Source organism: Marmota marmota, unplaced genomic scaffold (assembly GCF_001458135.2).
Source record: "Marmota marmota marmota unplaced genomic scaffold, marMar, whole genome shotgun sequence".
Classification (NCBI taxonomy): domain Eukaryota; kingdom Metazoa; phylum Chordata; class Mammalia; order Rodentia; family Sciuridae; genus Marmota; species Marmota marmota.
In genome coordinates this window covers 613,572-629,623 of record NW_026000169.1, presented here as the reverse complement: position 1 = coordinate 629,623, position 16,052 = coordinate 613,572, and the positions used below count along the sequence as shown (strand labels likewise).

General features: G+C 41.8%; 1 protein-coding gene across 2 annotated transcripts in view; it reads right to left on the bottom strand.

Moving 5' to 3' along the window:
* Etv6 (ETS variant transcription factor 6) overlaps positions 1-16,052 on the bottom strand; it is a 130,310-nt gene that overhangs the window by 18,227 nt on the left and 96,031 nt on the right. For both annotated transcript variants that reach the window (XM_015498269.2, XM_048787195.1), the window contains exon 4: positions 3,919-4,464. In XM_015498269.2, coding sequence (XP_015353755.2) covers positions 3,919-4,464 — 546 coding nt within the window. The remainder of the gene's footprint in view (positions 1-3,918; positions 4,465-16,052) is intronic.

The window sequence follows — 16,052 nt, the reverse complement described above, 5'->3', positions numbered from 1 at the left end:
CTTTGTTTTTTTCCACATGGTAAATACCAAGGTAAACTGTCACAGCTTTGCATATAGTCTTTTAACTGTACAATGCATCATAATTTCAGAAATATTAAAACATTACAAGAAAGAGAATTTTATGAAAACTGATCCTTTTAATTGACCAGGTTAAATGGTAAATTTAAATCTCTACCTGAAGTAGGAAAAAAAAAAAATACACTGGGCCTTAGGTTGTGTTTGCTCCTGGGAGTTTTCTCTAGCTGGAGTGACCTCTTCTTCTCTAATCTCCTCTTGTCTATATTTTCAGTGTTCTTCCAAGCCCAGCTAAAGGCTGCCCTCCAAGCGGCCGCCCTGACCTCCTCCAGTACTAAGACACGCATCACCGCTTTACTGTTACAGCTAACTCTGCTCAGCTCTTTCATGATAGAGCTTGTGCCTTACACCTTCATGAACTCCCACCTCACAGGAGCGCAGTACAGTCCCATAAACACAGAAGGTGTCTGAATGTTGAAGTCCTAGTGTATTGAGGCAAATGATATGTGAATGGTGGGAATCCGACTTTGTTTTTGACCCACATCCGTGAGTAATGTTGCCATCTATACCCTCCAGCTGTGGCACTCATCAGTGTGACATTTGGCAGTATCTTCATTTCTTTCTGTGCTCTGCTCATTTAAAGAGCCTTAAGGAACTAAGTTTTCTCATCTAACAGCTGCGTTATAGAGATTTAAAGGCTTCTTGTGGCTGCTCAGTCATGACAGAACCTTAAGTTGTACATAGAGATCACTCAAGGAATTCGACCTCCAAGAGATGGATCAGTTTTTCAAGGATCTGAGTTGTCCAGAAAGACATCAGGGGCATGGGGTAGGGAGGCAGGGGTACCTGGAGATACCTAACACTGTGACAAGACCTCTTCAGAGGGTTATGGAATAAAGATAGTGCTAGATTGCCCACTTGCAGAGTGGGAAGGAACTTCAGAGCTCTCCCTCTCCAAATCTGTCATTTGACCTCTGAGAAAAACAATGCCTTGCAGTTAAATTCGTTCATCTTGGATTTGGTTCAATTAGTTAATGCATATATTTGGAGATTTTAAAACTTTTGAATATATCATTAGAATAATGTTAATAATCTGTCTTACTGAAGGAGTTAATGCATTGCCCCATATGATCTGGCTCCAGGATTATTTTACATGAACATTCTGACTTCCGAGATCCATAAAGAAAATCAGAGGCTCTTCCTCTCTGTGTGTTCTCAAAGAGAGAGGACATCAGAGATACCACGGCTCATTGCTTGGGTGGTACAAAGTTTGATGAGTCTGCATCCATCAACAAACAATGCTGTGTCCAGGAATGAGATTAAACAAACAAACAAACAAACAAAACAAAAACAAAAAAAGTGACATGGACATTATTACCCTAGGTACAGGTATGACTGCACATATGGTGAGATGCTACATCATGTACAACCATAGAAATGTAAAGTTGGCTGCAATTGTACAATGAATCAAAATGCATTCTGCTGTCATATATACCTAATTAAAATAAGTTAATTAATTAAAAAAAACAGTGGAATGATTTTAAGGGACAGATGATTTAAAGTTGACAAACCTATTAAACAAGGGGAAACAACTCCTTAAGTCTAAACAGTATAGCTTTCCGAATATATGGGCTAATCTTAGATTCCTAAGAAGTCTGTGGTTAAGATGGGGTCACAGAGGAGGTGGACATGACAGATCTTGACTCTTGATGAGGAAGTCAGACCTCTCGAGGGCAGCACTATGGACAGCCACCAATGGGGCAGCAGGCCACCTGTCCTGGGCAAAGGATGTTGCCTCTCTGGGTCTCAATTCCTTCTGTGGTTCAATTCTCTCTGTGGTTTCCCCTGTACAAAGAACCTTTCCACATAAAATGAATATAGCAGTAAAAATCTACCTCAAAGAGCTGCCCTGAGAATAATAAATGAGTAAAGAAGATGTGAAAATATCAAGTAGTACAGACCGTATGAGAAGGGTTTATGTAAACAAAAGGGGTCTTACCTGGAAAGCACAAGAGAGGTCTTTATATTATTCATAGCAATACTCTGAACCCCCCTCTGTCTCCAATATCTGAGGAAATTCATGTGTTTTTTCCCAGGCTCTTTGCTTCTTTATCTCCTGTTCCTTTTTCCCCCCCTACATAGTTTCTTTTTATATTATTAAAAAATCAATGTAGGGCTGGGGGTATAGCTCAGTTGGTAGAGAGCTTGCCTTGTGTGTACAAGGCCCTGGGTTCAATACCCAGCACCACACACACAAAAATTAATATATGTGTAAAAGTGGAGAGAACAATAATGAGAACCCCTGTGCATCCATCACCATGAAACTATCAGCCAGCTCCTGGCTAACCTGTCCTGTTTACCCCATCCACTTCCCATCCCCCAAACCTGTGGGAGGATTTTCAGTTGAATCCCAAAAATATTCCAATTAAAAAAAAAAAAAAAACTCTTTTCAACATATGAGCCATTTCTTGTAGGTTAACAGCCTCCAGGAGTGGTCCACGAGGACCCACTGACCTCCCTCATTTTCTTCCTTTCTGTTTTTTCTTAAGTGCTGGGGACGAAACCCAGAGCTTTCCACATGCTGGGCAAGTGCTCTACCATTGAGCTACGCCTCCAGCCTCTATTTTATTTTCTTGATTCAACATTCCTAATGTAAATCACTTATAACAACAAAAAGAGGCAACATGGGAGGTGTACTTGGGACCAGAGAAAACTCAAGAAACAAACAGCTTAAATAAAAAAGAGATAATGAGTCAAGGTGGAGGTGAAGCAGTCCTGCAGAAATGTCTATGCATCCATATGGCTAGCTGGAGCACCAGCTCATGGACAGAAGGACATGTCTTCTTCCTCCAGGCCTCCCTCCCACTACTGAAAGCATAATCACATCAGTATCTCCCATGCAAAGCCTTTTTTTGGTCCCTCTAGTCAAAATGTGCCTTCTTTCTGCTTTGCTTTATTATTCTGGCACACAGTAGGTATTCAATGAATGCTTGGCACCGAAAAAAATTAGATGTTGAACTTATTTCCTTTTGCCCTTGTATGTCAGTGTTTTTCCTGTTTTGCTTCTCTCACTAAGTTCTCAATTCCCTGAGCAAAAAGATACTGTGTGTTAACAATCAGCCCTGTATGCTGTGTACCTAATGCATTTATCTGTACATAGTAGGTGCTCAACAAATGTCCCATGAATGGACAGACATTCTGGGAAGAGTTTGCCTTGCTCAACAGAGCATGAGGCTTTTTGGAGAGTGATTGTATGTTAATTGTTATCAGACTAGCAAAAAGGCAAGGCGTAGATTTTTTCTTTTCCCCCTACTGGTTTCCACTGGCTTCTTAGGTAAGCAAATTTGGGCTTGTCATCATAGAAGATAAAAGAATTTGGGAGTGGTTTCCTCTGCCCAAATGACCTAACAACACTAGCATCTACTACCACAATCCAGTTTTCCTCTCTTCCCTGCTCTCAAGGTGAAAGTTACACTGAGTCACTGCCTATAGGATGGAATTACGGCCATGACTCTGAGACAAAGGTTCTTTATGCTGTGTCTGGTCATTAATTAGCTGCTGGAAACTCCAGGACAGGGCCATTAGCATGCTCATAAACCTTTTATTTTAAATGTTTTCGCTTAGCCATGATTCTGGTGTGACTCTCCTTGTAAGCTGTGTGCAGGACATTTGTTTCTTAACATTTCTGAGGCTCATTAACTACGCCATCCCAGCGGCTCATTAACCAGGCCATTAGGGATCCTGCCTCATCTAGGCAGAAGCCTCCAGTTGCCCTCCCAGAGCCTTTGTGGGCACCTAATTGGGAATGGTGAGGCCAACTGTGAGACTCTCAGAGGGCAGCAGAGCTTTGTCAGGTGCCCCTGATGCTGGAGAGGCGTGGGAGGGATGGGCAAGCTCACTCACCTGCTATTCTCCCAATGGGCAGAGCGTGTTCTTCAGGCGGGGACACCGAGACCATGATGTGGTTCATGTAGGCCAGGTCTTCCCGATGAGAGAGGTTGATGGGTTTCCCTTCCCTGTGCAGCCCATCCTCAGAAAGCCTGGACTGTTTGAAATCCACGGAGTGCCGGGGGTTCAGGATCAAAGGGTGCATGATGGGACTGGGCATCAGCTGGATCACTCGGGTGCTCTCCTGCCGGGGGCTGGAGGGCTTCGGGTGGGACTCGGAGGATGGCGGGCAGTGATTATTCTCCATGGGAGACACTGACAAGGGGTAGGACTCCTGGTGGTTGTTCTCCTGGTGGAGCCTCGGTCCCTGGGCCCTCTCGGCCGGGGAGAGGCGGCGGATCATGTTGTCCAGGGGGGATCGAAGGGGCCGCTGCTCGGGGTCAGGAGAAGGCCGGTGGTTTGTCGTGATGGGTGACCTAGGGCGGTGCAAGAGTTCAATGGTGGGAGGGTTGTGGTGCACGCTCTCCACGGATGGCCTGGGGGTCCTCTGGACACAGTTATCTGTGGGGCAGAGGGAAACACAATCACAGACCCCAGTGAACGGGCAGGCCAGGGGTGGGTCTCATGGGGGATCTACAGGCAGCTGTGTATGTCAATGGGGCTGCTTTCTCCCCAGGATGCAGAGCATCCTTTCCATTGCTTAAATGAAATGCAAGTACACATACCTGAAATTGTTTCCCCAATGTTAGACAAGTTAGGAATGTCTTCAAACATTCCAATTCCTCACCTAGAAGTAGCTGAGAGACACAATTGAGCCCAATTTCTATGCTTTACTTTTTTCTCACTTGACTCTTCCATGTAGGTTTCAGAGGTGACGGGTCCTTAGGGGTTTCTCTCTAGATGCTCTTACTGACTCACATTTTCATAACCCAATTTTTATACTCTCTCCAGGAACTATTGTTGCTAATAATAATGATGATGATTAACAATGACTAGGTCCTGGTCCTGGATTTTATTGTTTAAAACTTACAATGCTCCTCAGCGGGAAACATCACTATCACCCCTATTCTGCAGATGATAAAACCAAGATATAGGCAACTTACCCAAGGTCACACAGCCAGTTGGCAGATTAGAATCAGACTCTCTCATTACAATATCTGTCACTTTGTCACATAGAAACTAGGACACAAAGTCATAGCAAAACTTGCTCTCAGCATACACTGTGGCCCTAATTTACAGAATGACAATCTTGTTGCCCTTGAAAGAACTTTTAGTAGCACCTTTCCAAGTACATAGACCCCATAAATGCTCAGATTGGAAATCAGAAGGAGGAGGGGTGGATACCCCAACGACACATGCACCCCATCCTACTTGAACTTATGAGCTGGTGAGGATAGCAGTGCACAGCTCATCAACAGGAGCAGCTCTGGGCACTGGGTTGAGGGATGGACCAGCACATGTGTGGTTTCAGGAGCTCCTGCTAAGGCTCAGAAGGACAGGGATCCACCCATGAAAAATGGAGCTTTCTATAGAATCTCACATCCATCTCAATGAGGTCTCTGGCCACATGTGTTCCCAGAACTGTCTCACCAAAAGGCTGTGCCTACTTGCTGATTCCAATTCTGGTCAAAGACTTGCCTATGATTCTGAGTAAAGACAGAGATATCATCTTTTTCCACTAAGACAATCTGCGTAGGAAGAATGCATAAAAGGGATATGGGAATCAAATAGAGTCAGTAAACAGAGACAGAAGGGGGTATTTTCTTCATGTTTCCTACTGGATTATCAGGAAAATAAAGAATTTTTTTGCTTTTTATGTTCTATTAGATCACACCTATCACATGAGACATAAACAAAAGAAATATTGTTCATGATATTACAAGATCATCTTGAAGGCATTCAATGGAATAGCTATCACTATAAGATTTGTTTAATAAATTATAGTATATCTCTAAATAATGGAGTACTATAAAACTGTAAAAAAGAATTAGGAGCATCTCAATACATTGCTAAGGACTGATATCCATGGTAAATGGTGCCATGAAAAGCAGATCTTAGATCTGCTACCACTTATGTAATAAAGAGGAGTTTTACTTTCAGTAATGCAGAGTAGCTTATATGAGACTACCCTTTCTTCAAAGAAATGTTTAAAAAAAGCATTTGAGCTGGGTGCAGTGGCACAAGCCTGGAATCCCAGCAGCTCGGGAGGCTGAGGAGGAAGGAGGAAGAAGATTGTGAATTCAAAGCCAGCCCCAGCAAAAGCGAGGTGCTAAGCAACTCAGTGAGACCCTGTCTCTAAATAAAATACAAAGTAGGGTTGGGGATGTGGCTCAGTGGTCGAGTGCCCCTGAGTTCAATCCCTGGTAACAAAACAAAACAAAACCAAAAAACCAAAAACCCATTTGAAGATATTAGTGAATGACCAAAAGCAGACAAAAACTGAAGAGGATTTTATTCTTGAGAGAAGGGATGTGCACAGAAGGAGATCAATATTAATATAGCTATTCCCCTGAGAGTACTTTAGATGAACAGAAAGTTACTTGAGGTAGATATGTAGAGGTTAAAATGGCAGAAAATTACAGAAGCAAATCTAATAAAGGAGGGAGACTCAGAGGGAAAGCTACTGAATTGGCATGTAAGAGTTCTAATTTTTGTCTGATTCCTAAACAGTATATGTGCAGGGTAGCTTTAAGGAGTTCACTCAAAAGCAATAGTTGTATGGTTGGTAGATATAAGCAGAAGTCTCAGCAACTGGCTATGACAATAGAAACAGAGTTCAGAGTTTGATTCTCATCAAGTGAGAAGGCTCTGTAAACACTTCTAGCTGTCTACTAGCCCAGAACCGCCATATCTTAGGAGTAGACTCTGCTCTAAGACAAAGGGATCTTGCTGAGGGCTAAAGCCAACAAAGAAACAGATTTGGCCCAATCAAACTTAAGACCAAGCCTCCACAACTCTGAAGTGACTGTTTAATAAATTAGCTGCCTGATAGGACAAAACAAAACAAAACAAAAAAACTCTTCAGAGGAATATAACATAATCCAAAGTCTCTAAAATGTGTTTATCTATAATTTTCAGAATCCAATAAAAATCTTCTAGACATAAGAAGAAATGTGACCTATAATTAAGAAGAAAGGCAATCAACAGAAACAGATCTTGAGGTAATCTAGATGCTGGAATTAGCAAAAATGACGTAGCTATTATAAATAAGTTCACACACTTAAAGGAAAGGGTGGTCATAATGAGTGATGACAGAAGTTGTGAAAAGAGAAAACAGACCATTAAAAAACAAAATGAGCAGTTTGAAAGTAGCTGGGGAAGGACATAGGTGAGTGTGTGTGTGTGGGGGGGGTTGGGGGAGGAGGGAGATTCATGTTGAGCATCAATGTTAATTTCAGATGCTCCAAAATCTGTAACTATTTGAGCCTCAACATGACACCACATGTGGAAAATTCCATACCATGAAATTTTGCTTCATCAACAAAATTATTAAACATATTGTATAAAATAACCTTCAGGCTATTTAGACTTGCATCCCCTCACCAAGTTACCTCATTGTATATATGTACATATTCCAAAATCTGAAAAAAAAATCCCAAATCCCAAAAGACTTCTGGACCCAAGCATTTTAAGTTGGGGATACTCTCAATCTGTAATATATAATGAAAAAAGTTATGCCATTAATGGCTAGCTTAAAAAACAAAAAACCAAGGAAAGAAAGATCATAAGCATGCATGAGAGAGCTCTCAAAGGCTTGTACAAGAAGGATCCACTGTGGATTGAAAGAGACTTAAGAGACACATCAACCCCTTGCATTGTATAAACTCTTGTTTGGATTCTGATTCAAACAGTAAAAATCATTTACAAGATAGTTGGGAAAACTTAACCTCTAATAGGACATTTGGTAATACTGAGGAAATACTAGTTTTTGGTTGATGTGCTAGTTCTATGATTATGGTTTTATTGAGTCCTTTTCTTTTAAGACATGTGCTGATGTTTCTACAGAGGAAAATATATATCTGGGATTTGCTTTAAAATAATCTGGGAAGGTAAGGAGAGAGTAAGTGGGGGGCAGAGGAAACAGGCTGGCTGTGATTGATAATCAAAACTGGTAATGGATATGTGGTGCTTCCTTATCCAAGTCTCTCTACTTTTGTATAGGTTTCATACTTTCCATTATGAAAGATTTCCTTTTTAAGTGCTTAATCAACCTCACAAAGACACAGGTTGGAATAACAAGCAGTAACTTTCTCATTTTACAGGATACTGACTATGCCAATGGAGTTAACTTGAATGGATAACTATCAGAATAATCTTATGATAGAAATGATCTGTAATCTTCTGGGGACAAAGTAAGGTTTTTTTTTTTTCTTCTTTCTTTCCTTTTTTTTTTTTTTATGGCTAACATGGACCTCTTTTAGATCTCAATTCTTCTTCCCATAAAAATGGATTTATCTTTTGTCCATGGTTCACTTTTCATCGGTCACAGAGTATGATCATTGTCAGTAACTAGAACTTTCATATATTTTCTTCTAATTGTCATTTACAGAATGTCTCTCTTTACTTAAAAGCTTATTAAGGTTTAAAAATACTTAAGGATGATGAAGACCATATATTGAAGAAAAGTCCCATTTCCTGAATCCATTTCCCGTCTTATAAATTTCAGAATGGACAAAGGCGTTGGTCAGTAATCTGGTTACCTGCAGGCTTTCTTTGACGTCCTGGGCTTCAAGGCTCAGTGTGTGGGCTGCACTCAGGGCAAGCCTTAGGAAGTCTGGGAGGACTATGAGAGGAAGAACTTTCATGCCGAGGGTAAAAGAGGAACTGATGTAATGTCCTGGAGAGATTTCACTCTCCGTTCCTGCCCAGATCTTTGGGAACAATGAGGGAGGGAGACAGTGCTCTAGATAATTCAACTCAGATTTTACCTCTGACTCAGGATCCGGGCAGGAACAGGACTTGGAGGAGCTTGATTTATTTATTTCTCTGCAGACACTGTTCAAAGAGGAAGTACTTGATGGAGTTGATAACATTAATGGTTGAGAACTGGATCTGAGGGTATTTAATTCCAGGCTCCTGGTGGTCTGGGTACAACCACTGTCAAGGCTTAAAGGTTTGCAACAAGACCTTCCAAGCTTTGTTTCAGTTTGCAAAGCATGCGCCCACATACAGAGTGGGCTATGACGTTCCTACCCGGCTGCCTGCTGCCTCTGTTATTATAAGTTGGCAGCAGGGTATGGAAACTTGCGAGACCAGAGCCGGCAGGCAGAGAAGCTCCGGACACAGGAAATGCGCTGCGCGGACAGTGGGTGCATTAAATCCCCCAGATGTAGGAGTCTTCTGTCTAAAACAAGAAGATTTTTTTGGTCTGGCCTTGATGTCTGGGTTTGTTCTTGGTGAGTTGCCCAGCTGGAAAAATGGGAAATGGGCCACGTTGCCCTCGATCTGAAGGTCTTGATATGGGAGGGAAATGCACAAGGAAGAGGGAGGGAAAGCCACACACGGTAGTCACTGTGGACACGGAAGGATGGAGGAAGAAAGCCCAAGGACTGGCAAGGGCTGTCATTCTGGCTAAAAGTGTTTTCTGATCCCAAACCTTTCTCTTTATAGACCTCTTTCAGACACAAATAATTCTCTTCTCACTGCCAAATAACTGGAAATAAATCAGGACTTTAATGTGGTCACTAAATAAAAAGATTTGATTCCTTGTTTTCCTTTTACTTATTAGAAAAGTTTCTCTATTTGAAATTTGTCAAAATTTGACCTAATTGAATTATGTTATAGTGAATAACTAGTTAACATAAAACAAACAAACAAAAAATATGTCATTGGTAAAAGTCCTGGGTTTTGACTGGGCAATGTACAAGGTAGAGCATAAGTTAAGCTCAAGTTTATATCTCACACACCAGGATTGCACTTCCACCTTCATGCTTTCCCTAGGCTACCAATGAAGCTCAGAGAAGGAGTGACACAGGGAGATGCTGTCCCCAGCCCAGCCAGTAACTCTCACTCACTAGCCTGCTCCACTGTGTTTCACATTGTTCCAGAAGGGATCATGTCCCAGTGGTTTCATAGAAGACTAGTGGAACAAGAATGATATAAAGAGCTAAATGAAAGCTAAAGGCTCCAGTTGAAGGCTCTTAAGTAGAATTAAAAAATTTATTTTACATGTACATTCAAGTTCTTTTACCCCCACTGTGGGTTGAATTATGGCCCTCCAAAAATCATATGTTGAAATCCTAACCCCAAGTATAATTAGGTTCCTGCAGATATAAGTTAGCTAAGGTCATTTTAACATCCAGTACCAATGGTGTCTCCATGAAAAGGGGACTTTGGACACAGGGACATATACACAGGGATCATACTCTATGAAGGGGGTACAGATCTCCAAGCTAAGGAAAACCAATGATTGTCAATCATACAGAAGCTAAGAGAGCGGACTGGACCAGATCCTCCCCCTCAGCCCTCAGGAGAGACCAACCCAGCTGTACCTTGATCTTGGACTTCTGTCACCTAGTACTTTGTTATGGGCAGCCCTAGCAAACTAATAAATCCCTCTTCTTTGACTCATTTTTCTCAAGACTCAACTTCTGATTGATTTGGGGACCTTCTACTGACTTTTTGCTGGCTCATTCTAACCTGTACATCTCAATAAGTTGCCAATGTCACTGAAATCCTTTGTAGGGCCTGAGAAGAAAACTGCCCTAAGTTTGGAGTGCCCGATTCATCTACGTTTATAAACAATAAACTCGTAGGTAAGCTCCTAGAATTCTGTAAGCATTTGATGAAATGGTGCTGAGGCTTAGTCTTCCTTTCTTCGGGCTGGGGGACTGCCTCCACACACACTGCCTCCCAGTGGGTCAGTGCAGACAGCATCTGCACATCTGCACTCAGAGATGGGGCTGGCTTCCAGCTCCTGGCTATAAATCGTCCTGCTCTTCACTGGCAGGATAGTTTCCTTCAATCTCAAGAAAGTAGCCGCAAGAAGTGAATTAAAAAAAAAAATCAAGGATCAGATTTCAAATGAGCCAATTAGGCCTGTGGGGGTAAACCTGTCAATCATTTATAGAGACTGAGGTCATGGTGGCACAAAGATAAGGCCGAGAGTCTTGGAATGGGGAAAACAGTAGATAGCCCCTCAACAGAGGTCTTCCTTCTCTGGAGATGAAATCAAACTGCCTGCAAGTTCCTTATCTCAAAGAGATCAGGTGACATTTCCCTAGGTATTAAAGGAACTTTCTTGGAGACTTCCTGCCTATCTTGAGAGAGTTATTCATGCATGTAGAGATCTACTGCCCCTAAAACTTCAGGCTTAAAAGGGTAAGCAAGCCTTAGAGCTAATAGCAGCCTCCAGACCACTGGAGGAAGTTGGAGGAGGCAGGGAGGGTGAGCAGAAGACTGAAGGCTCGGATGAGACACCAATGCCCTCTGCACAATCCAGTGCTCTCCACTTTGATAAGGCAAACAAATGCTGCAGTAGGGACAAAGGTCAGAGGTAAAAGGTCATACTGCCCTAGGCCCTGAAACATAGGAAGAAGAGGCTCTTAGCCTTTATTTCCTTACCTACAGAGTAGGAATAGGAAGTCAAAATCTGGACCTGCTCTTAGCCTCTATTTCCTTATCTACAGAGTAGGAACAGGAAGTCAAGATCTGGACCTGTTCTTCTGGTGGGATTTCCCATTATCTGCTGCCAGAATCAAGAATCACAGAATGGAAGGGTTGGGTGGGGGAGAGGGGCAAAAAGGTTAATCTTGTCCTTGAATGTGAGAGGAACAGAAAGAAGATTACCAAAAAGGTTTCAAAAGGGTCATGTAGGGCTCACCAGGTGTCAGGTACTGAGTGGTAATACAAGCAGTGATTACTTCAAAACAGGCTGTGTTCTGAAAGCAAATAAGATTGGTGCTTTAAATGTATTTCCCTGTAGAAATTGTGCTATAGAAGGTGCCTAGTTAATCCACGACGGTGTTCTAAAGGAGGCAACAGGCCTTTCCTAGGCACAGGATGCACAAATCTGGTGCTTGCATAAAGTGCATGAAGTCACAAAAATGAGTGGCTAAGAAAATTGGAATTGGAAGTAAAAAACAAAAAACAATCATTGCACAACAATGTGGATATATTTAACACTACTGAAAACAGTAGTGTTTTAAAGTGTAACAGTACACTTAAAAATTAATAAAATGGTAGGGCTGGGGATGTGGCTCAAGTGGTAGCGGGCTCGCCTGGCATGCGTGCGGCCCGGGTTCGATCCTCAGCACCACAGACAAACAAAGATGTTGTGTCCGCCGAAAACTAAAAAATAAATATTAAAATTCTCTCTCTCTCTCTAAAAAAAAATAATAAGATGGTAAATGTTTTATGTGTATTTTATCATAACTCCAAACATTTGCAGAAAAGAGCTGGGTACACATGAATAATCTCAGGAACTTGGGAGGCTGAGGTAGGACAATTACAAGTTCAAAGCCAGCCTCAGCAACTTAGTAACTTATCAGATGCCTAAGTAACTAAGTGAGACACTGTCTCAAAATAAAAAATAAAAAGGGCTGAGGATGTAGCTCAGTGGAAAATTTCCCCTGGGTTCAATCCCCAGTATTAAAAAAAAAAAAATCCAGAAAAAGAAAAGATAGAAAAAAACTAAACCTAAATACTCAATGTAAGAAATTTCAAATGACAATGAGTAATATTTATGAAGTGCTTTCTATCCAACAGGTGCCATTCCTGGGCATTTATCATATTAACTCATTTCTTTCTTACATCAACTCTATGTGATAGGTACTATTATTTTTCCTCTTTTGCAGATGGAAACTGAGACACAAGGATGTGATGTGACTTGTCCAAAGACACATAGCTAGTGAACCAGGGAGCTGGGATTTGAACCCAGGTGGTCTGGATCCAGAGCACACACAAGTACCTTACGATCTGTAGCTCCTACATGTGTTACATGGCTACAATGCCCCAGTCAGTGACCTCGTTGACACTTGGTCATCAGCACCATTCCACAAGACTGGAGAATCAAGGTGATTTTTACAACAGCCAGTAGGAAGCTGTGGCTTGAGCAGATGAAAACTTCCTTTACTGGTGCCTTCCGGGCAGCTGTCACCAGGGCCAACTTCTAGGGAGTGCTCTGCACTGAGGCCCCAGGTCCAATGGGGAACCAAGGGCAGCACTTTCACTCACAGAAGCCAGTGAGGCACCAAAACCCACCTGTCTCACAGGCTGGGAGATTTCTATCAGGCTGAGTCCATTCATTCTAAAGGAGCTGAACTATCAGGTTCATTCTGTCCAATTTAGTATGGGTTCTTAAAATCATGAACTAAAGACATACTTTGGGATCTCAAAAGTTCCCTGCCATTGTTTTGTTAATTCCCATTTGTTGGTACCATAACAGGAGTGTTGGGACCTACCATGCTGTACTCCGGTAGGTGATCTTATCATCTTGGCATCCTTATCTCCACAATGCCTACTCATCTTTCAATCATTTTCCCTATTTTTAAGGCACTCACACAATAAAACTTTGTAAAACTATTATTTTGGTCTCTTCATTCATACTGCATGAAAACAGCATGGGAGGCAACCCTATGTCGATTTAAATCTTAGCTTTGCTACTTAATATGGGGACATATTACTTTATTGCTCTTAGTCTCTATTTCCTCATCTATAAAGTGAGGATAATAATATTACCTTTTTAATAGGGTGATTGTGACGATTAAATGATTTAAATGTTTAAGAGCTTAGAAGGGCCTGGCATATAAGAAGGACCCAATAAATGTTAGCTATTATTTTGTTATTATGAAATAGATTCACATGCCTCATCTTCTTTAATCATCTCATTAAAATTGTAAAAAATTTCCTTCCACCAATTGGGCACTTGGATTTGGTGATGGTGGCTGGGGTGAGATGGGTAACATTTCCCTCAAGATGGCAATCTCATGAAGAAAACTTCTTAGGGCCATCACAGGATGCATGTGGCCCTCCTGCCTCCCCACCTCCGCCCTCGAAATGACTGCTTTCTACCATCTGGGCCATTCCCGTGTGCTAGAGATAAGGAAAATTGAGACCCATAGTATTTCAATGTTTGAAATTTCTTAACATGCTTCAGATTTCCACGTCTACCTGGTGAAAAAAGCTGCTACCAGAGCAGAACTGCCCCCTTAAATCTGCATCCGCTGTTGCAGAGACAATCACAGCACCTCACGTGTGAATATTCTCATGTTAAAGTGATTAAAACTACCCCTCATAATAGTCTCTTAGATTGAGCAAAGGAAAGGGTGAGACTGAGAGTCTAAATGATAGGAGGGGCCCCAGAGGAGGTGACGGGAAGAGAATGTTAGACAAACAGACCTTTTATGTAAGTCTTCTCCTTACAGACTGTGTGTCTGTCCTGTCTTACAGGGCTCACTCTTACAGGCGGAGTTGGCTCATCTAGTGATTTCAGACTGATGGGAAGCATGGCCCAATGAGCTTTTAGGGAATTGCTATTCAGGTAGTCCCAATACCAAATAACCAGTGGCAACTGGTAATAAAGTCTATCTTTGAAAGTTACTTTTAGCTCTAGGGGACCTGAAAACAACCGAATTTGGACTAAGCTATCAAAAGAAGTTGTCGTAACAAATATATGTAAAATAAATATATTTTATAATCATTTGTGGCTCCAAGATTTCTAAAGATGTTGTGCCTTCTGGTTGTTGTGTGAGAAGCAGCAGCATTGTTTATTTTGTCTCCTTTCTACATAAGCACCCAGCCCCCATCTAACGCATTCTGTAGGTAAAATGAGTCATAATAGTAAAATAAGAGAAACCTGCTTAAACTGAGCTTTTCATTATGAAATGAATGGTGCCAATCTTGGTTTGGCTGCTGGGAGGGGCAATATTATTAGAAGCTCTTGATAAGGTGTGACAAATGAGAACAGAAGAGGTTTTCTACTGTTTCTGAGTAGTGTCAGGCAGGACTGTCATGGTTTTCTGAATTTCTGTTGCCCAAGACCCTGAGGGTGAAGAATCTGTGTTATTGACCTTCACACCGCTTGGATATAATGTAAGGATTTTGGAGCCATCACAGAATTAGAAACTGTTTAGTCTAACCCCATCCTACACCTGGGGAAACTGAAAGCCAGGGAAATGAGAAATGTTGGCGTCATGATTTGTTCTGGCAGAAAGGAGGATTTGAATCTGACTTCCTGACTTCTAGATCCCACCGTTTAACAATTTCTCTCTCTCTCTCTCATTCCATTTGTCTGGGATGCTTCTGATTTATGGGCTTCATAATAATGCTCTAGGTCTTTGTCCTTGTGTCTCAGAACAGAAGAAATACTGTTGACCTAATTATATAACATCCCCTCCCTTCCCATAACTAATAAGGGAAAAGAGTAGAAATACAGGTTTTCCTGGATGTATGTAGTAATCTGATGACTGCTCTGCTCAAGGCCTGACAGAATTTCAGAACAGAGTACATTATAGAAATAACAAGTACTTACAAAGTAAAGGGTTTGAATCAGTGTGATCAACCTTTCTAGGACTGGAAGGGGAAGCTGACACAGGCTTCCTAGCTTCTGGCACTGCCATGTGACTGCTAGCAAGGAAGGTGAGATCTCAAGTAATGCCTCACAGAGGGTATCTGTGGGGGAGCTCTGCTAGATTAAATAAGACACATGTGTTTTGTGATGTAAATTCCACTGTGAAATGATCACTGTGTGAACTGGTTAAGTTGGTGGCTGGGATCAGGTAAATGGTGGGCTGGGGATTGAGTGAAGCCCCCTTTTTGCATTTCAATCTCCAGGCCTCACTGCGCCAGGCTGCTCAGCAGCTGACTTGGGCCCTCTCTGCTGGCCCCATTCTCTTCCTATCCTCTCTTTCATATTCAGGCTGAGCATCCCTAATCCAAAATCGGAAATCCAAAGTGCTCCAGAGTCTGAAAACTTTTGAATGCTGACCTGATGCCATGAGTAGAAAATTCCACACCTGACCTCACGTGACAGGTTGCAGCCAAAATGTAGGACACTGGTAAATTGTGTAAAATCAAAACTTTAAAAATATTTAAAAGATTGTATAAAACTACCTTCAGGCTATGTGTATTAGGTATATATGAAACACAGATGAATTTTCTGTTTAGACTTGTGTCCCATCCCAAGATACTCACTATGTATATTACAAAAT